This window comes from Diabrotica virgifera, chromosome 6 (genome assembly GCF_917563875.1).
Source record: "Diabrotica virgifera virgifera chromosome 6, PGI_DIABVI_V3a".
NCBI lineage: Eukaryota > Metazoa > Arthropoda > Insecta > Coleoptera > Chrysomelidae > Diabrotica > Diabrotica virgifera.
Genome location: NC_065448.1, coordinates 25329845 through 25353618, shown reverse-complemented (window position 1 = coordinate 25353618; position 23774 = coordinate 25329845). Strand labels below are relative to the sequence as shown.

At 32.3% G+C, this 23774-nt stretch overlaps 1 protein-coding gene across 4 annotated transcripts in view; it reads left to right on the top strand.

Moving 5' to 3' along the window:
- The window catches only part of LOC114326992 (probable multidrug resistance-associated protein lethal(2)03659), a 119466-nt gene extending 103096 nt beyond the window's left edge, over window positions 1-16370 (top strand). For all 4 annotated transcript variants that reach the window (XM_050654866.1, XM_050654865.1, XM_028275486.2 and 1 more), the window contains 2 exons: window positions 2268-2783; window positions 13427-16370. In XM_050654866.1, coding sequence (XP_050510823.1) covers window positions 2268-2783; window positions 13427-13914 — 1004 coding nt within the window. In that variant the 3' untranslated portion in view covers window positions 13915-16370. The remainder of the gene's footprint in view (window positions 1-2267; window positions 2784-13426) is intronic.
- Window positions 16371-23774: the final 7404 nt, after the last annotated feature.

Below are 23774 nucleotides of genomic sequence, written 5' to 3'. Positions count from 1 at the left end.
ATTTATAAAACTTGTATCAGACCTGTTATGAGCTATGGTATTGAATCAAGTAAAGATACCAATAAAACCAAAAGCATGCTAAGAACAGCCGAAATGAAGACACTAAGAGCGATAGCAGGGAAGACAAGAAGGGATAGAATACGAAACAACTTCATCAGGGAACAATGGAAAAATGGCGTGTAAGATGTATAAGATGTGGTAGGTAACGACGAAGAGAATGGTTCAGTCATGTGAAAAGAATGGAGGAGCACACACTACCAAGAATTGCGCTAGAATGAAAACCAGCTGGCAAGCATCCACCGGAGAGACCACCAAAAAGCTGGAGAGATAGCTGGCAGTCTACCTCTCAAGAAATACTTCAACGCCGGAATTAACAGATCGAAAGATGTACAAATATAAGAAAAAGAAGATTTTTTATCCATGGAGATATTGTGTCTTTTTCATATCTACTTTTTTGAGTTTTGTCATTGCTCCTTGGCCCTGGCTGACCTTCTTTTTATTTCTTTGGTGCATCCTCCGGAATTTGCTATAAGGATGCCTAGATATAAAAATTGATTTACCACTTCGATGTCATTGATTCTGATAATGGCTGACTGGTTTTTATTTCTTTTATCTATGATCATAATGTTTGTTTTTGATTTATTTATGGACAGCCCTGTTTCCAAACTCACTCGTTTTATTTGTTCTAACAGCACCGTCAATTCTTCTAAGGATTCGATGAAAAGCATTGTATTATCATTGTATTATCTGCGTGTTAAGTTGTTGATTCTTCTGCCGCTAATGTATATGTACCCTTCCCATTCCGAGATTGGTTCGCGCATAATGGCTTCTCCAGATATCTTAAACAGAAAGTGGCTTATCACGCAGCCCTACCTTACATCCTTGCCAACTCTGAACATCTCCGACAGTTCTCCATGTGTCTTCCCTTTTGCTGAGTTTTCTACGTAGATGTTCACTAGCTATGACACTAGGTGTTTTGGAGCATCCTTTTTCTCCAGGTATTTCCCACATTTTGTCCCATCTGATACAGTCGATTGCTTTACTGTAATCAATAAAACACATATATCTGCTTACATTAAATGCACTTGATTTTTCTTTTTTTACATTTATATTTTTTACACCTACATTATGCTTTTTATACAGGGTGTTTGGTAAAGAATGGGCCATAGCTTAACCTCAGGTTCCTGAGGTTAAAATAGGCCGATTTAAGCTAACTTATCTTAGTACAAAGTTTATAATAACCGAGATACAAGGTATCAAAGTTAAACTTTTTTTTATTTATTATTGAATATTTCCTGACAGATATGAGATAACAACATGAAATTTGGTATGTGGGTGTTTTTTAGGTCGAGAAAACTAAATTCCCTACCAAAAATTATGTATTGCCCAGAGGCCGCCACATACGCCTTTTAGCACTCATTTATTACGTTCAATTTTTTTTATCCCTCACTCTTTATAATTTTGACATTAAAATTTTTATTCTCCTATTAGTTTTACTTAAAAAAGGTATACATCTTTCATCTCCCTAAACTCAACCGTTTTCGAAATAAACGCATTTTAAATCTGCGATACACCATCATTTTTAGCATAATATCATTGTAGTTCCACCCGAAAATTAACTTAAAACCATAATAATTGTGCCAGTTCTCAAATGTATGTCATTGCATTGCAAATTCCATTTAAAGAAATTTGCGATATATTTTTGGATAATTTTATGGTTTTAAGTTATTTTTCGGGTGTAACTACAAATTATGCTAAAAATGATGGTGTATCTCAGATTTAAAATGCGTTTATCTCGAAAACAGTTAAGTTTAGGGAGATGAAAGAAGTATACCTTTTTTTTAAGTAAAACTAATAGGAGAATAAAAATTTTAATGTCAAAATTATACAGAGTGAGGAATAAAAAAAATTGAACGTAATAAATGAGTGCTGAAAGGCGTATGTGACGCCCTCTGGGTAATACATAATTTTTGGTAGGAAATTTAGTTTTCTCGACCCAAAAAGCCCCCACATACCAAATTTCATGTTGTTATATCATACCTGTCAGAGAATATTCAATAATAAATAAAAAAAAAATTTAACTTTGACCCCTGTATCTCGGTTATTATAAACTTCGTACTAAGGTAAGTTAGCTTAAATCGGCCTATTTTACCCTCAGGAACCTGAGGTTAAGCTATGGCCCATTCTTTACCAAACACCTTGTACATTTATATTGAAAACTTAGGTATATTTTTTAATTATTGGATACTAATAATAAATATTTTTAGAAAAATTCGGAGGAAACGTTGGCTTAGCTATTACCCAAGCTATTGGACTGACTGGAATGTTCCAATGGGGAATGAGGCAGTCCACCGAATTGGAGAACCAAATGACATCCGTAGAAAGAGTACTCCAGTACAATGATATAGAAAAAGAAGGCGCGTTGGAATCTCAGCCTGACAAGAAACCAAAACCTTCTTGGCCAGAGAAGGGCAAGTTGGAATTTAGGGACCTTTACCTAAAGTACTTCCCACAGGATCCCTTCGTTTTGAAGGATTTGAGCTTCGTGGTGAAACCAAAAGAAAAAATCGGTATCGTCGGAAGGACAGGTGCAGGGAAATCTTCACTTATTAATGCTCTCTTCCAATTAACTGAAACTATCGGCGATATTTTGATAGATGAAGTTAACATTTCACAGATTGGATTACATGATTTGAGAACTAAGATCTCTATTATCCCACAAGAGCCTGTTCTGTTTTCGGGAACTATGAGGAAGAATTTAGATCCATTTGATGAATTTTCAGGTAAGTAGTACGTAATGTATAGATTAGCCCCGTTTATATTCTCCCTGCTGATAATCATTTGTTTCGTTTTTTGGGTACCTATTAATATTTAGTCCGTACTGTTGACTGTACTCGTTGATTGTGTCCATTAGCCTCTGAAGACCCTCTAAACTATCTGCTATCACCATGGGTCGTCGGCATATCTAATATTGTTTACTCTTTCTCCATTTACAAGGATGCCTTTACTTCTGTTTAATGTACTCAGTAATAGGTTTCTGCTTTGTCATTTTGTCTGATATCTTCATTTCTTATCCTGCCCCATTTTATTTTCTCGCACATTTTTCTCAAAAATTATTTTCCCATTCCTCAGGCATCTTTTGATTCTTCCAAGCTTCTTTGCAAATTATCCATGCCACTCCTTACCTTATTCTTCTTCTTCTTGTTCTTCTTCTTCTTCCTTCTTGTATGTAGGCTTTAAAGCCTGTTTCTTCTTGAATATTAGCCTCCTAAATTGTTTGGTCCTCCTTAAATCTTTTTCTTGGTCTGCCAATACTTCTTCGTCCATTTGGTGACTTATCTCGTGCTATTCGTACTATCCTATCCTCTGCCATTCCACCAATGTGTTCATTCCACTCCTATTGCCGTTTTGTCACCCATCCATTTATGTCTTCTACATTGCATACTTTTCTTATGTTTTCGCTTCGCTCCCTATCTAACAGACTTTTCCCTGATATTCGTCGAAATATTTTCATCTCTGTTGTTTATACTAGTAGTCGTCTAGTTTTAGATGAGATGTGTCAGGTCTTGTCTCCGCCGTGTATGTCAATATAGGTCTAATTGCTGCTTTATAGATTCTTGCTTTTGTGTCTTATCTTAGGTGTTTGTTCTTCCAGATTGTGTCATTAAGAGATCCCGCCGCTTTACTTGATTTTAAGCTTTGTTGTCGTATTTCTTCTTCAACATCTCGTTAACTAGTTATATCTATTCCCAGATATCTAAACCTTGCTTCCTGCTTTATTATTTTCCCATCAATTTCGATTTTACATCGTAGTGGGTATTTAGATGTTGTCATATTATATTATCATATTGTATTTATTTCTTGGCTGTTGTATTGAAGATGTGTGTTAATCTTTGGAGATCATCTTCTGTCTCGGCAATAGAGACAGTTATCCTTCCCCCCAAATGTTTTTCCTGTTTTGACTCTATTTATAGCTCCGTCCATTTCCTCTCTGTTATATCCGGAAAACTTTCTACTACTTTGTCTTCCTCTAAGCATTCTTCTGCCGGTTCGCCTTTTCTTGTATTAATGTTTTGATTTCTTCACTCCACCATTCTGGCGTCTTAAAATGTTTATTAAATTTTCTTACTCCGCATATTTCTTCCGCCTTCTGGGTTATTGTTCTTTTTAATATTTTTCAGTTTTCTTTTAGATTTCTTCACTTTCTTATTTTTTTAACTCTTCGTTTGTTTCTTGTTGACATTTCTCTTCACTTTAGTTCGTTCTTCTTTCCTGCTCAAACTATACATTCTGCTACGACTAGCCTATGCTGTGATCGTTTCTCTGCTTCTCCTCTTGTTTAATTTTTTTATTGCCTTTGTTAATTCCTTCGTACAGGGCCGGTTCTAGGGTTTTGAGCGCCCCGGGCAAAATAAAATTTGGCGCCCTTTCATGCAAGAATATACCTACAAATTTACGGCAAATATAAAAAAATAGAAGGAACGGCAAGAAAATTAAAATTTCACTATAAGGAACTATGTGAAAATATGTTTATTTAAAAAATAGTACAATAGTTATTATTTATAACTGATCCAACATATGACATAGCATAATGAAGTTCAAACGACGAAGGAACTAGTTAAAAGATAAATGCACATTGTCAACAAGCAGAAAAAAATGTTAATAATGTTGTACAATACCAAAAAAGATGTTGATTGTGCGCAAGATATAGCTGCATCCCCAATGACTAAATTGAGGAAGTGGCATCCATATGGCATAAAAAAAGCAGGACGATAGTCTTTGCAAACACGAGCTTGTACACCTTTATTTTATCCATTCATGTTAGAGCCACTGTCATATCCTTGGCCTTACAATCATCTAAATCTAAATTCAATTAAAATCATTCATTAACTTTTTATTTATCTCATATAATGAGTAGGACTATGATTCGATACTCAGAACCAAACTATGGAAAGCAATGGAAGACATCGAAATTCTGCGAATATTAATAAGAGTAGTCTACAAGAATAAAAAAGTAGCTATCAAAATGGATAATAGAATACAGTGAAAACTGCTTAAATCTTTATATTAGTACTATGCAGGGTATTTCTAAATAAGTGCGACAAAGTTTAAGGGCTACATGAAAAAATAATGACAGTTTCTATAAACGTAAGTCCGCAAATACTTCGTTTCCGGGATACAGGCTGTTGAAATTTTTCTTACAAACTGACGATTTATTTAGTGCTCTAAAACCGGTTGAGATATGTAAATGAAATTTTATGGGTTTTAAGAGAATTATTGCGCTTTTTTTGACATAAAATGAAGAATTTTATATCTACGGTTTGGGGCGAATACGGGTAATGGTCTGAAATTTTTAAAGAATAAAAAAGTACGCCACTGAGATATTTCAAATAAAATATCATTTTGGAATTCTTCGTTCAATTTGTGATACAAAAATTATTTATCTTTCCTTTTTTCATGCAACGCGCCGTTTTTATGCAAAAAATAAAACATCTTAACCTTACAAAGTATTCGAAATAAGTTTCTATAATATATTCACATGTTACCCCCTCTGTGGCTCAGTGGTAAGAGCGCCTAACCTTTGGATCGAAAGTTCCGAATGGTAGTGAGTTCGAATCCCACCAGGGTCATTGGGATTTTGGATCACAGGGAATTTTTTCATTTATTATAAATTAATAAATGAAAATAGTTTCTGTCCTTGTGGGATCGGTACTCACCGGAGGGACCGCAGACGTTCGGATACAATTAGTGTCTCTTTGCAAAGACAATGACGTCGACTTTGCAAAGTAACAAGACACTTACTCAACACACACTTCACATTACACCTGAGTTAGTTATATGTTATACAATTACGTGTCTAAAGGTTCTAGTTCTAAACCAAGGCCAGAATCAGAGGAAAAAAATATTCATATGAAAAAGAACTTGTCATTTCTAATTCGTTCATACCCAGTTTATTGGCAGAAAAAATTGTCAGAAGAAGAAATAAATCACTTTTAAATGAAAGAATAGGTAAATTTATTTACTAACACGGATGAGAATAATAATTTTAAAAAATCACTTCAAATGTTCAAAATTCTGTTTACCTTCTGACAATGTGCAATTTAATATTATGTTTCCTACCATAAATTTTATATACTTTTTACGTCGATACCTACTTACGGAAATTTATATAACGTAAAAAAATACCTAATTAATACCACAATACCACAAATTTTCAATATCCAACAAATCTTTGTTTTATTTTACTTTAATTATTACACACCCACGGTGACACGCCAGTCTTGTTAACGGAAGTTTACAGAACAGAAAGACAGAATTATTTAACCCGTTTCTTGCTAGAGTAACCGTATGGTCACACTAAATGGCCCTTCTTAAATATACAACATTTAACACATACAGCGATATATGCAACTAGTTACACGACCACGCAGCTTAGAGACTTCTACTTAACGAATAACATACTCAGTACCTAATCTATTCGCTGGCAAGGTCGTGTTATAGTTATTATTTGGTGGTGTTACAACGAGAAAGGATCAAAATGACGTTCACCTGCAGTACGTAATATTTTTTAATCTTATTTTTGAAGGTACTAAAAATATTTTTGGAAAAATAGAATCTAGAGGAATTTCTTTAAGACATATTTATACAATCTTTTACAAAAGTATTGTACAAAATGTAGCAGAGCTGCTAATATTTGTTTGTGACCATACGGTCACATAGGTATAATATGTGATAAATGATAGGTTTACTGTTTTTCCTTTTATATCTTGTTTTACATTAGAGAAAGCACTGACTATGTGATATGACGACAAAAATATAGAAAATGGTGGAATAACGGTGTTTATTTGTCCTCTAGATGTTCATGAAAGCAGGGAGGAAGATTCCGTCGACGAAGATGGTGGTGGTTTATTTGGCAATTTGTCTTACAGTCAATTATTAGTGTCAGTTGAAATTCGAAAAAATCGTAATAAAATATGGAACAAGGAGAGGAAGCCTCTGTGAATGAAATAGAGACAAAAGAACAATAAGGAAAAAAATAAAAACAGTAGAATTTCTAAAAAAAAACTGAGATCACGCAATGAATACAGTGAGATTTGATACATAATAAAAAATTTAAAAACGGAATGAATCTGAAAGTTATGAATTTTAAAACATGAGTGCATTACAACTCTTCGAACTATTTTTGACAAAGATATGTTTGAACATATTTTACAAGAAACAAAAAAATATGATGCGTTCAAGAATTTTCCAGTTACATTGTCACAGCATACGTCCTCAAAGTTTAGACAAGAGGCACTCTAAGCAACAGAAGAAAATTATTCAAGTACAAAGGCCTTTGATTATTGCAAAATATACTACATTTATGGGTGGCAAGGATAGAATGGATGGAGATGTAGCACGATACAGAATTGGCATTAGAAGTAAAAGGTGGTATTTGCCTCTTTTTACTTGGCTTTTACATTTGTGCCTCCATAACGTGTGGGTACTTTATATAAGTTCTCAAAGGAAAGTTGCGGAAAATGCGGAAATATAGAGTTCCACCTAGTCATCCTGGTAAGCCTGCAGTAAGCAAAGATATTCTGTCAACGAATAGAGTGTCCGAGAATCTCATTATGACAAAATTGATCATATTGTTGTTCCATTCTATAACGGTAATAGACGCAGGCGCGCTGGAGAAGGTGTTCATCTGTGATACGTACACATTGTAAAAAATGTAATTTTGGACTTTATATTTAGTGATTTGACATTTTTCATACACAGTAGTAAATACATAATGTATATATATATATATATATATATATATATATATATATATATATATATATATATATATATATGTAAGCTCCCTGTGTGACCATATGGTTACAGCGTTTTTTTCTTATGTTTATAAAAAAAAGTTAATAAAAACATATTTTTATGTTTATTTAGATTCATTCCATTGTCATCTGCAGTTATATTTATGAAATAATATATTTATTGATATTCTGGTAGAAAATGGGTTAACTTTAACCATTGAGGCGTATTAACATCTATGACATAATATACCTACAAGCGCCAGTATTATAATATCGCTGACTATCCATAAATTTGATCTTTGTCATTTTTTTTAAGTATGTATGTATTACATTGTTACCATAAGTGATAGGTACGTGACAAAAATGTTCTTTTAAAAACTGAACAAACTTTTTAGATCGTAAAAATTCTTAGGGTAAGCACAGAACAAGTAAGTCGCGGTGGAGGTGTAGGTCGCGGTAGATGCTACTAGTTAAGTCGCGGTCGATGTCGACAGCACATAGCAAGGAGGTCACCTGCGCTGTCAGTCGAGCTAGAACCACTATCAATTGGCTGTAAATAAAAAGATCCTCCTTCATGTTTCAAAACTTTACTGAATTTAATTACTTTAGAAATTCAAAAATAAACTGAATACAAAAAAGGGATTATATAAAAAGTATCATCTCAGATCATCCTTGTAGGCCGCGCAGTAGACATCCATGTAAAACAAACTCATTTTAGTTTCAAAAGCATCGATGTAAACCTCCTGGATGGCATCGCGCTAAACCTCCATCGCGACTTACCTGCTCTGTTCGCTTACATTCATTACAATGTGTTTGTTTTACATGGATGTCGACATCGACCGCGACCGACACATACAGCTCCACCGCGACTTACTTGTTCTGTGCTTACCCTAAGGTTGCATTACATTTGACCAGAAATTTTTTGTTTTTGTGTTATTCTTTTTTTGAGTTATTGATTCTGATTATAGTTTTCTTATTATTAAAATTATTATTCAATCATGTTTTAGGAATAATGCTCAAAGTTATAAAAAAATAATGTAAAAAATATTTTATTTTTATATCAGCATCCCTCAAAATTCGGCGCCCCGGGCGGTCGCCTGGCTCGCCCGCCCCTTTATCCGGCGCTGCGTTTGTATGTACTAAGTATGTACTATACAGGGTGTTTCATTAATAATTGTCCATAGAGTAACTGGAGAAACCTTATCACAAAATACGAAGATTTAACCTAAAACACTTAAATAAAATGTGATTCCTTACTGAGTTACAGGGTGTTTTATCTAAAAATTTAAAAACTATTTTTGCTCAGCATTTTAAAACTGTTCGACGTACCCTTTTCATACTTGGCAGGAGGTATAGGTACTGTACAAACTAGTAATTTATGTTAAACAAACGTTTATGGCTATTACCAGAGGCGTACGACGGGGGAAAGTGAATGGTTGGCCCTTTCCAAATTCTACGCCACTGGCGGAGTTACTATTTTAGTTCAATTTTTGGATTCTCCAATACTTTCTATGAAAATAATATACTCTTTATTCGTAACGATAAAGTCATTAGTTTTCGAGATCTTTGAAGTTAAAAATGAAACGACACGGTTATTTTGATTAATGTATTGTGTCGCTTCATTTTTAATTTCAAATATCTCGAAAAATAATCATTTTATCGTTACGAAGGAAGCGTATATTATTTACATAAAAAGTATTGGAAAATCATAAAATTACACTAAAATAGCAATTTCGTCAGTGGCGTAGGATTTGGGAGGGGTCAACAAGTCACTATCCCCTGTCGTACGCCTCTGGTAGTAGCTAGAAACGTTTATTTATCTTAATTTAGTAGGGTGTGCAGTACCTACAATTTCTGTGAAGTATGATAAGGATACGCCAAATAGTTTTAAAGTACTGGGTGCAAATAATTTTTAAATTTTAATCATACGAATCATATCATAAATTAATCAAAATAACTCTGCCGTTTCATATTTAACTTCAAATATCTCGAAAACTAATGACTTTATCGTTACCAATGAGGAGTATATTATTTACGTAGAAAGTATTGGAGAATCTAAGAATGGCACTAAAATAGTAATTCCTCCAGTGGCGTACAATTTAAGAAGGGTTAACCATTCACTATCCCCAGTCGTACGCCTCTGGTAATAGCCATAAACGTTTGTTTATCACAATTTAGTAGGGTGTATAGTAGTCGCACTTTCTGCCAAGTATGAAAAGGATACGTCGTATAGTTTTAAAATGCTGAGCAAAAATAATTTTTAAGTTTTTAAATAAAACACCCTGTAACTCAGTAAGGAAACACATTTTATTTAAGTGTTTTAGGTTAATTCTTCTTATTTTGTGCTAAGGTTTCTCCAGTTACTATATGGACAATTATTAATGAAACACCCTGTATAATCTATTTAACTTTTAGCGTTACTTTCTTCTGCTATAAACGTATTCACACTGTATCGAAATCCGAAAAATCTTCAATTTATTCATCAATAAACAGTCGTTTTCTCCACTTTCTTACGAAATCTCAGCAAACAACATCTTCTACTTAACAATTATTTATAATTTAACAATGTATATCTGCGTTTCAACGAAAACATTTCGTTTATAAATTCGCAAAAGTCTGTGTGTTATTGTGTTGCCGCTCCTGCAATACTCAGATCAGATTTATCGATGGATTCTTATGTAGTTTTTTCTTATGAATCCAAATCTGAAGACGGCATTTCGATATTTCTAACCGTCTTCGAGATAATCGATCCCAAAGTGTAAAATGTGACGTCACAATCGGGTTATTTTCTTCCGACACACTACTAGTCCATGTGGTGAGACCGCTCCCGTCTGGAAAAATTTCTGATTCGGTTTCTTTGTGGATTCCTATTCAAAAATGTCCCCTTTAAACAAATCTGAAGGGTGCCGGGCGGAATTTTTGGGCAGAAATTGTTTAAACAATTTTTTTAAACAAATACAAAAGATCACGTTATTTTGCTCCGAAACATATATATTTGAGTTTTGTCGGTGATTCTGAACAAGAAAGGTGTCTTGCAAATTTTCTCAAAAATTGATAGTTTTCGAGTTATAGGCGATTTAAAATCTGAAAAATGCGAAAATACGCATTTTCGAGACTTAAAAACTCATATTCAAATTAGTATTTTTGAGGTTGCCGGATACTTAAATTGAAGACTAAATATTCAGCCTCCAGATTCTGAAGAGTTATCGCGTCTAACTTTAATTTATACCGTTGTTTTTTAATTGTTAAATATGCGTGTTTATCCGATTTTTTTCCGGTGCGGCGCGCTCCGTTTCAAAAATCTCCAATTTTCCTCCGAAAAATATTTTTTCTAGATTCTTTGGGACAATCTAAATAAAATAAGATTCTTGACATTTTTCTTAAAAGTTATAGGTCTGGATCCCGCGTATGAAAAAAAAGTTGATTAATAGCAAGCTGAAAATTTGATAATAGCTTAAGGGTGTCTAGTCGAATAAACTTTGATATGTGTGAACACTGGAACAGGGGTAGTTTTAATTGTGGAACAGGTTAAAAATTTGGAGCGGTCACAGCACGAAAACGGCACATTTATTTTGTCCGACAGAACAGACTTAAACTCTTCGAACAGAGATTAAACTCTCATGCAAAAATCAGACTGCTATTTATCACCAAATGGGCGTTTTAATGAGTGGAACATGTAGAATATGTCAAATGACAGGAATTATGACAGGTAATAAATAGCAGTCTGATTTTTTCATGAGAGTTTAATCTCTGTTCGGAGAGTTTAAGTCTGTTCTGTCGGACAAAATAAATGTGCCGTTTTCGTGCTGTGACCGTTCCAAATTTTTAACCTGTTCCACAATTAAAACTACCCCTGTTCCAGTGTTCACACATATCAAAGTTTATTCGACTAGACACCCTTAAGCTATTATCAAATTTTCAGCTTGCTATTAATCAACTTTTTTTTCATACGCGGGATCCAGACCTATTAATAGTTTTAAAGTTATAAGCGATTTAAAATCCAAAAATGCGTTTTTTGTCATTTTTCGAATTTTCAATCGCTTATAACTTAAAAACTATTAACCTTTTTAGAAAAATTTCAAGAAACTTATTTTATTTAGAATGTCCCAAGTAATCTAGAAAAAATATTTTTCGGGTGAAAATAGGAGATTTTTGAAATGGAGCGCGCCGCACCGGCAAAAAAATCGGATAAACACGCATATTTAACAATTAAAAAACAACGATATAAATTAAAGTTAGACGCGATTACTCTTCAGAAACTTAAAGCTGAATGTTCAGTCTTCAATCTAAGTATTTGGCCACCTCAAAAATGCTAATTTAAATATAAGTTTTTAAGCCTCGAAAATGCGTATTTTCGCATTTTTCAGATTTTAAATCACCTATAACTCCAAAAGTATCAATTTCTGAGAAAAATTACAAGATACCTTTCTTGTTTAGATTGATCCAAAAAATCTAAAAATATATGTTCCAGAGTAAAAAAACATGATCTTGTGTATTTGTTTAAAAAAATTGTTTAAACAATTTCTGCCCAAAAATTCCGCCCGGCACCCTTCAGATTTGTTTAAAGGGGACATTTTTGAATAGGAATCCACAAAGAAACCGAATCAGAAATTTTTTTCAGACGGGAGCGGTCTCACCACATGGACTATACACGTCCAGCTGAAATCGTTGCTATTAAGTAGGCTAGTTTTTTAATCTCGATTTGTTAATCAAAGCATAATAGGTTATTTACATTTGAGTTTGACACTTCGTGAATGTCAAACTAAATTTTAAATTAAGTATTAATAAAACATTAATGACATCTGATAGTGAATTTAATTATTATATAAAATAAATAAGATGTTCAAAAATACAATTTGAGTATATTTTAAAAGCAATAATTTATTAACAGCTTCAAAAAGGTTTATACGAGTATGCGGCCTCCCCTTTATGATAAATGGACTGTTCAATTTGCTATGAAATTAAAATATAGTCGGTTCGCTAAACTCGACACAACTGGCTAGTGATTTTAGTAGGTAATTTTTTTGTTTTTGCGAATTTTGCCAAAATTGACAAAATTACTAATTATTTAGTAATTATTAACTAATTAGTAATGATTTTTTTGGCAAATTGGCAAAATTATTGACTAAAATCACTAACCAGTTGTGTCTGAGTTTAGCGAACCGACAGTATATGAAAGAATATTGTTTGGTATAAACAATTATGGTCTGATATGTGCAATTACATCTTTCTAATGGAAAAAAATATTTGAAGATTTTTCTCAAATTATGGATGCCAGCAACATTTTCATTTATAACTCTTTTATTTTTAATTTGACGAAGAAAAGTTACTCTTCATACAAAGCTCTTCATGTTCTAAGATTTATGATGTAACCATCATATGTAAAATTTTATTAATTTTATACGAGGTATATAAAAAATATGAATTTCGATCAAGAGTGAACTGCCCTTATAGTTCATAAAATTTAAATTAAAATGATATAATTGCACATTAAAACATAATTATTAATTCTAAACTACTTTTCATAATAGCAATTTTCCATATTATGAATTAAAATACGTAAATAAATAAAGTTTTCGTTATGATAATGCTCGCATTTTCAGCTTGTTTTAACTAAAAATATGTTTTAGATGCTGAACTTTGGAGCGTTTTAGAAGAAGTAGAACTAAAAGAAGCCGTCGAAAACTTGGTAGCCGGTCTCAACTCCAAAATGTCCGAAGGTGGCACCAACTTCAGCGTAGGCCAACGCCAGCTTGTCTGTCTAGCAAGAGCCATCCTCAGAAAGAACAAACTTTTAGTCCTCGACGAAGCCACTGCTAACGTCGACCCACAAACAGATGCTCTGATCCAGCAAACCATAAGAACCAAATTCGCAGAATGCACGGTTCTAACTATAGCTCACAGACTGAATACTGTAATGGATTCAGATAAGGTGCTAGTAATGGACGCTGGAACTTTGAAGGAGTTTGACCACCCTCACGTACTATTACAAGATAAAGATGGTATCTTTTATGGGATGGTTCAGCAGACAGGAAAAACTATGGCTGAAACTCTTCATCAGTTAGCTAAATATAGTTACGAAGCTATGAGTCATCTTCATCCAGACAGTTTTAGGTAGTAGTTTGATAGGGGCACTGATTGTTTGTGCGTTTCACTTAAATAAATTAATCAGTTGTAGAAATTTCCTCCAAATTAACAGTTTTTAACACTTCAATATCCAAGACACTTAATATTGAACATAGCTAAATGTTAGTTTCTTGTTTTTTACTATATACTTTTATTTTTAATTTATTATCGAGATCAAAATGTTTTTAAGTAAAATTTTAGTATCATCTTCTTCAGCCTATTAGCATTCACTCCTGGACCATAAGTTCTCCAATCTTCTCTGTGTTGTGCTATTTAGCAGGGCCGCCGAGAGGGCGGTACAGCCGGTAAATTTTACCGGGGCCCGGCGTCGACCAGACCAAAGACGTAATTTTTCCCGTTTTTTTGCTCTTCACTTTGTGCCCATGATGCGTTTAATTAATATTCGGCTATATTTAATATTATGACCTTTAATCGATTTTGTTTAAAATTTTAACAGCAATAAATCACAGGAGTCAAATACTAAAGTGCAGTCAGATAAAACTATTGTATGGATATGGAGATTAAAAATATATCGGGGCTTCTAGAAGATTTACAAAAAAGAGAAGAATCTATTTTGAAGGATCTAAATTAGTTACCAGCAGTTATGGAATAAATCCAGAATTTACATGACTCTGACTCTATGTTAAGCTTTGTCCATAAAATTGTATAATTTTCAGTGACAATAAAGCATATTTCTATTCTATTCTATTCTACATTAAATTAATAACGAAAAACCGCGAACAAAGCTTGTGAGATTTTTTGATGATTTGCCTGGGCCTAGTAGTTATGCGACTAATAATTTTGAGCCCGACGCAATATTTCGTTGGGAAATATTTACTATTGTCATATATAATAAGCAACTTAACCAGAAGATTTAATGCGGAAAATAAAATTCATTCGCTATTTAACATTTTATGGATATTCCGAGATCGATGATGATGACGAAAATATTAAGAAGAAAAATTGATATAGATATGTATATTGCGCAAGTTTTATAAAAAAAGACATCAGTGAAGATAGTCCTGTCGCCAGGGGGGGTACAACGGCCTCCTGTATTCAGATGGACTTACCCAAGTTTTTTTTTTATGTATTTTGACCTGTAGAACACGAATTTTTTGGGTAACAGTTGATCCGGATGTCGAGAAGATTGTTATAAACCAAGAAGTTGAGGAATCACATAACAGCGATTTCTGGCAAAACAAAACATTTTTTTGTATTTTTGGGGCCATTCTAACCAAAAAATGTTCCTACAAATTTTTTCGTAGGATGCATAGGTTTCGAGATAAACGCGGTTGAACTTTCAAAAAATCGAAAAATTGCAATTTTTGAACCCGAATAACTTTTGATTAAAAAATAAAATAGCAATTCTGCTTACTGCATTTAAAAGTTCAAGTCAAGTTATATCGATTTTAATTATTTGTATTGCTAAAAATGTATTATTTTATTGTTAAAAAAAGCTATAAACACCTAGTGCTTGAGTGATGTTTTTAATGATTTCTCATTTAAAATCGAACGAGTAGGTAGAAGAGGTAAAAGTGCAAGTGAGGCTATTTCTACGTAGCATGCATTAAAACGCATGTATTAGGCACGGGAAATACTATAGCTTTTTTTAACAATCAAAAAATAAATTTTTAGCAATGCAAATATTTAAAACAGATATAATTTGACTCAAACTTTTAAAGGCGGTAAGCATAATTGCTATTTTATTTCTTATTCAAAAGTTATTCGGGTTCAAAAATTGCAATTTTTCGATTTTTTGAAAGTTTAACCGCGTTTATCTCGAAAACTATGCATCCTACGAAAAAACTTGTAGAAACATTTTTTGGTTAGAATGACCCAAAAAATACAAAAAAATGTTTTGTTTTGCAAGAAATCGCTGTTATGTAACTCCTCAACTTCTTTGTTTATAACAATCTTATCGACATTCGGATCAACTGTTACCCAAAAAATTCGTGTTCTACGGGCCAAAATACATAAAAAAAACTTGGGTAAGTCCATCTGAATTAAGAAGGCCGTTGTACCCCCCCTGGCGACAGGACTAAGAATTGATAGATGAAATTTTTCATTTGAGAGCGAGATACAAGGATAATATTGGTGAATCTCAACTTTCTCCAATATATTTGCTTAATAAAATTAAACATCTCAAATTTGAATCGTTATTGCGTTAAGAATATTCTGCACATTACTGGTGACAGTCACAGAAGCAGAAAGATCCTTTAGATTTCTTTTTCGCATAAAAAATTCTATGAGGTAATGATAGCTACAATGAAACAGGATCGGTTAGCTGCCTATCAACTTTGTGAATTAGAATGATTTGACAAAAACATGCGATTTTTCAAAAATTAGAGACATTTTTGCCAATCAGAAAACTCGAAAAGCACCTGTAATATAAATATTTTCACTATTATAAATAATATAATCAAAATTCAATAAAATTTATATTTGAAATGTTTCTTATTATTTATTATTAATAATTTGATTTCGATAAAAATTAAACAGTCCTTTTCGCTCTTCACTTTTTGCCATGGGTCCGTCCTTCACTTTTTACCGGGGCCCACTCATCCCTCTCGGCGGCCCTGCTATTTGGTGCCAGTTTCTCCCCACTTTTACTTTGATGTCGTCTAGCCATCGTTCTTGTGGTCTTCCTCCTTCCTCTACTACGACTGTGCTCTCGTGGTCTCCAATGTACAGTGTATCTCGTCCACCTGTCGTTGTTTTGCCGTGCCACGCGTCCTACCCAGGTCAATTTCATTTTCGCAATTCTTCCAATTACACCTTCCACCATCGTCCTGCTTGGCACCTCCTCATTTCGTATATTATGTGCTCTCAGAGTAGCCCAGTCGGGATAGCATTTGACCTTGCATTAGGAGCTGCCCAAATTTTATTTTTTTAATCTTTAGGGAGGGTCAATATTAGTATAAATTTAAAATCTCGACTGAATTCCGCCGTTGCGTTAGCCGCCATCTTGATTTTAAACGAGAACCGTTTTTGCTCAATATCTCCGCCATTTTCAATTTTTTGACAAAAAGTTTAGAAACTGAAATTGTTGAAAATACAATTTTCTATAATTTCATTTTTTATAATTTTTTTCGTGCGGTCGATATTTTCCGAGTAATGAGGGGAAAATAGTGACAGTTGTAGCATAATTATTGAATTATCTCGTTTATTATTAGTTTTACAACAAATATATACCTATACAAAAATGAAGAGAATTAAATTTTGTACAATTTTGATAACGTACATTTTTTTGATAAAATCAATATTTAAGGTAGTACGTATGTGGTAAAGGTGCGAGCGTAAGACCTGATTGATTTTGTAGCAATTGTTTTTGTTCAATATCTCCGCCATTTTCAACTTTCCGACAAAAAGTGTAAGAACTGAAATTGTTGCAATTACGATTTACTACAATTTTTCGAGAGAACCAGTGGCGGGTCTACAAGGGGGGAAATGGGAAAATTCCCCCCAACAGGGTCCAAAATTTAAAAAAAAAATTGTTGAAACATCAAGATATATTAGCTGACATAAAACTTAAAATATTGACAGACAAATTCAACCAATCAAACCCGCTAGTTAATAAAATTAAGTAAACTTAATGCATATAATGTCTTTTTATGTCTTTTATATAATATATAACCCGCTAGTTAATAAAATTAAGTGAACTTAATGCATATAATGTCTTTTTATGTCTTTTACATACTTAGTTTGGTTGATGTTTCATTGGAAGTTTCAAAAATTGTATAAAATATAATTCTCTTTATTTTTGTTTATGTACAATTATGTCGTAAAGTTAATAATAAATGAGACAATTCAATAATTATGCTTCCCCTCCGCTTCCAATATTTTCCCCCTTAACTCGGAGAATATTGATCGTATAAAAAAATTGTGCCAAAGAAATTGTAGGAAATTGCATTTCCAACAATTTTCTTTCCCACCATTTAGGTTGAAAATGGCGGAGATATTAAGCAACAACAGTTCTCATTTAAAATCAATATGGCGGCTAATGCAACCGCGGAATTCAGTCGAGATTTTAAATTTACACTACTATTGATCTCTGCTAAAGGATAGAATTATAAAATTTGGGGCAGCTTGGAAACAAAATTCAATTCAATAATTATGCTTCCCCCACCACTTTTTACTATTTTCCCATGTAACTCGGAAAATATCAACCGCATGAAAATAATTGTTAAAAAGAAATTGTAGGAAATTTTATTTTGAACAATTTTAGTTGAAAATGGCGTAGACATTGAACAAAAACAATTGCTATAAAATCAATCCGGTCTTACGCTCGCGCCATTTCCGCATACGTACTACCTTAAATATTAATTTTAGCAAAAAAATGAAGGAGGTCAAAATTGTGTAGAATTTAATTATCTTCATTTTTGTATAGATACATATTTGTTGTAAAACTAATAATGAACGGGATAATTCAATAATTCAATAATGATGCTCCAACTCTCACTATTTTCCCCTCATAACTCGGAAAATATCGACCGCACGAAAAAAATTATAATTAATGAAATTATAGAAAATCGCATTTTCAACAATTTCAGTTTCTACACTTTTTGTCAAAAAATTGAAAATGGCGGAGATATTGAGCAAAAACGGTTCTCGTTTAAAATCAAGATGGCGCCTAACGCAACGGTGGAATTCAGTCGAGATTTTAAATTTATACTAATATTGACCCTCCCTAAAGATTAGAAAAATAAAATTTGGGGCAGCTCCTAATGCAAGGTTAGGCCTGTTATTCGTCTAACCCGACTGGACTAGAGATACTCCTGACATAGCTAGTTCGATGGCCTTCTGTATTGCTCTTAATCTATTGGCTGATATAATCCAGAGTAATAAGGATTTTCTAGGGACACTCAAATATCCAGGTAGCTGACCACGTTTTTAGTTATTGTAGACCTATAGGAAGAAAACCTACCTGTTCGGGTCCGTTTTTTAATTATTAACAATTTAGTGCAAAAAATTACAAAATTCAGTTTTTTGGAACATTAGAAAACCTTCAAAATGCCGATTTTTGAAAGGTTAAAAGTTAATTTGTTGCTACGCAAACTGCAAAATAAGTGAAAATCGTTATTTATTAATAACTTTTACTAAAACTACCTTAGAGCTTTAGTGTTTCACCCAAAGTTGGGTATTGGCGTACTTAACAAACCCTTAAAATTTGAGACCGATCCATTAATTAATTTAAGAGTTAATCTATTTGTTTATCCCAGAGACCTTTATTTTGCAATAAGATAAGAGAAAATAATAAAGATAGGGCAATTTTGAGTATTCCAAACGAAAGTAGAAGAGTAGTGGTATCAAAATGTATTAGAAAATGATAAAAAAAATTAATATAGTCAAAAATCCTAATGCCAAATTTGTGAAATTTTGTAGTTTATAAACATTTAGAATAACTTTAAAAATGTTGTCCGTAGAAACAATCTTTTTAGATATTCAAAAAGATAGTATTTTAACACGAATTTTTAAATAAAAAATTTAGCCTGGGTTCATTTGGGACAAAGTTAGCCATATGTTTTTTTTTAATTCACAGCTAATTTGTTTATAATAATTAAGGAATCTTATTAATGCCATTTTAAAGAATGGGATTTGTATTTTTCTTAAAAAATGTGCACAAACATTGTACCTTCACAGCACCCTCTACGATTTTTCAAAAACGTAGTCCAAAGGATTACTAGGGGGAACCTACAAATCCACCGAGTTAAAATACCGAAAAAGCAATTTGAAACGAATATAATTTTCTGTATCTTCGGATCAACTCAACGGATTTTTATCTTTCTTTTTTTAATTTGTATATAATTTCTACGTACATTACAAATATGCAATTTGTTTTTAAATTTATTAATTAATAAACAGTCTAATTTGTTTAAACAATTCTTGAAAAAATATTTTTTTACAAAAATCTATGTTTTTAATCATAGTATCATTAATGATCATAGAAAAAGTACACTTTAATAAATAAATGATTTTTATTAGATAATTATTTATTGAAGATAATTTATTTATTAAAGTATACCTTAACTTTTTCTATAATTAATAACAATCATGGATTTTTGGGAAAATAATATTTTTTCAAAAATTGTTTAAACAAATTAGACTTTTTGAGTATAATCAGTCAAAACAGTCTAATTTGTTTAAACAATCCTTGAAAAAATATTTTTTTACAAAAATCTATTTTTTTAATCATAGTATCATTAATTATCATATAAAAAGTTAAAGTACACTTTAATAAATAAATGATTTTTATTAGATAATTATTTATTGAAGATAATTTATTTATTAAAGTATACCTTAACTTTTTCTATGATTAATAACGATCATGGATTTTTGGGAAAATAATATTTTTTCAAAAATTGTTTAAAAAAATTAGACTTTTTATTTATTAATAAATGTCTAGACAAATTGCATATTTGTAATGTACAGAAAAAATACATACACATTTAAAAAAGGACGATCAAAATATATTCAGTAGATCCCGAGATATAGAAAATGATAGTAGTTTTAAGTTGCCTTTTTTATTTTTTAAACTCGTGCATTTGTCGGCTCCCAGCTCACCCGCCACTTACCACGACTAGTCACCAATTGAACTACATTTTTAAAATTCGTGTAAAATACCAGCTTTTCTAATATGTAAAATGATTTTTTCTACGGACAATATTTTTAATGTTATTCTAAATGATTATAAACTACAAAATTTCACAAATTTGGCATTAGGATTTTTGATTGACTATATTAGATACTTTTTTTATCTTTTTTTAGTACATTTTGATAGCATCAGTTTTCTACTTTCATTTGGCATACGCAGAATTTCCATATCTTCATTATTTTCTGTCTTATGTTATTGCAAAATAAAGGTTTTTGGGATAAACAAATAGAATAACTTAAACTAATTAATGGATCGGTCTCAAATTTTGAGGGTTTATTAAGTATTCCAATACCCAACTTTGGGTGAAACACTAAAGTTCTAAGGTAGTTTTAGTAAAAGTTATTAACAAATAACGATTTTCACTTATTTTGCAGTTTGCGTAGCAACAAATTACCTTTTTAACTTTCAAAAATCGGCATTTTGAAGGTTTTTTAATGTTATAAAAAATTAAATTTTGCAATTTTATGTCAACTATTTAGCTTTTGAATGGGATACAAAAAATCGAAAAAATCGCGATTTTTGCACAAAATTGTTAATAATTAAAAAACGGACGCGAACTCTAGGCAGGAAACAGGTAGGTTTTCTTCCTATAGGTCTACAATAACTAACAAAGTAGTCAGCTACCTGGATCTTTCAGTGTCCCGAACATGGTCTATTTTTAGCTTATTACCCTGGAGTAATAACTCTGTAAGTGTTACGGTCTCCATTCCATAGGTCATCACTGGTAGGATACATCTGTTGAATACCCTTTTCTTTAGATTTCTTCACATTTATTTTCTTTAAGTTTTTTTGATCGACGGAGTTTATCTAATCGACGACAGTGCAAAAAGTCACGTGGTCGATACACCGCGTAGATTAGAAAGAGATGCATACCCTGTTTACAAACACTTTTCTCTGTCGAACTGGGGGACAGTTTTAGATTACAGCGCGCAGTACCTATAGGTATTATACGAGTATATGGTTATGGCGCCAATTATAGACCTTTATAGGTTTTGTTAGGTTATGTTAGGGTTAACAGTTTCAGGACAATCTGTTACATAGTTGTTAACTTGGAAGAAATTAGTTTCAACAGATTATGGTCGTTTATGACGTTAGCAAAATTTTTAAACAACTGTACCTATTAATGTTTTAAAAATATATTTTTGAGATTTTACTGTATTAAAAAGGATTTTAAGAGAATTTTAAAACAATCGCTTATTTTTAAAATGATTTTATTTCTTATCGAGGTGAATTTTAAGTTTTAGGTCTGGATCCCGCGTACCAAAAAAGTTGATTAATAGCAAGCTGAAAATTTGTGAATAGCTTAAAGGTGTCTAGTCGGACAAACTTTGATATATGGGAACACTGGAACAGGGGAAGTTTTAATTGTGGAGCAGGTTAAAAATTTGGAAGTCAGACTACGAAAACGTCCAATATATTTTGTCGGCAAAACTTCCAATTGATTTGTTGCCCTTTCATTAAACTCATATTGCAAAAATCAGACTGTTAGGTATTTATCTCCAAAGTAATTCCTGTTATTTGACATGTTCTACGTGGCGGACTTATTAAAATGCTCAGTTGGTGATAAATACATACCAGTCTGATTTTTGCATGAGAGTTTAATGAAAGGGTAACAAATCAATTGGAAGTCTCGCCCGACAAAATACATGGGACGTTTTCGTAGTCTGACGTTCCAAATTTTTAACCTGTTCCACAATTAAAACTTCCCCTGTTACAGTGTTCCCGTACATCAAAGTTTGTCCGGCTAGACACCCTTAAGCTATTAACAAATTTTCAGCTCGCTATTAATCAACTTTTTTTTGGTACGCGGAATCCAGATTATTTCGTTTATAGTTTAAATTATATATTCAACAAATAATATAGTTTATTGTAGACTGATTAGTTTAAAAAGTTTAACATACAGTCCGTCTAATATACTTACCGTTGCACATCATTATCTACGTCAGAGATATAAGTAGAATTAATAAAAATTCTTGAATTCATTTTAAATCAAATATATCACACAATTTTTGCGGAAGATGATTGATTATACAACAAAACAAATTAATATTCAATGAACATAAATAAAAACTTTAAAAATAGAAAACAAGAATTAAGTTATAATCATACGTTAAAGTAAATAATAAAAACAGTAAATATAATAAAACAAATACTTATAATAAAAAATAAAAACAAATATGAAGTGTCATGACCGCAACTGTCAAATAAATGTTACCAATTTATGCCACAATATCACCTTCGTTCGATTACAGTTACAGTGTATTCCGAACAAATGTGAACAAATGTGTATATAATAAAATATGTCTATGATAGTGGCTGTATTTCCAGTGTACTCGGCAATGATTCTAAAAAAGAACACATCTACGGCCTAAATATTTGGCGTTGGTATCATGTGACTTCACGGGCTATGACGCGGATGACGTGCAACGGTAAGTATATTAGACGGAGTATAGGTACATATCTTCGGAAAGTGAAAATCTCACTGGAATAAAACAATTTTAAAAGATTACTAAAAATCATATATGTAATAAGAACGCAACTATTCAACCAACCAGAGCCAAAAGACTTGAGAAGCAATTGCCAGAAAACTTGGTTGAATTACTCAAATACTCGAGTCCAATCGTTCCTCTTGCTCCAAATTTACTAATTATGATTTGTATTGATTGAGTATAATGTAAATTTCAATAAATAAGTAAATGAAAACTATATAAAGAACAGCCTAAATGTATTTTCGTACCAACGCAACGCTTGACAATTTTGAAGGTGTGAGAGGAGTTATTATTATTTGTCTGTTGAGATTTTTTTAAATTAGAAAGAAAACATTGCATCTCTAAAGTAAGGATACGGGATTTCATTTTATATTCATAGTCTAGAGAATTACAAAAGTCTTCTTCTTTTTCTAATGGCGCTACAACCCTTTGTGGGCATGCATAACAATATGTTCTTCCATTCTGCCCTATCGGATATTTTCCTTCGTCACTGCCTGATATTCATGGTTTTAAGATCGATTTCACTAATTTTGAGTAATTTTGCCAAACTTCCCAGTATAACTTTTTAACCGAAAGTGATATAAAAACCGCAAGTAATGTTTGTTGTCGCCTTGCTAAGGTGCGTCGAATAATATATCGCTTTTACTATTTCAGCGACTTTAAAATAGTACATCCGGTGGCAACTCTGAAACTGAGTCAAATCCGAAGTAA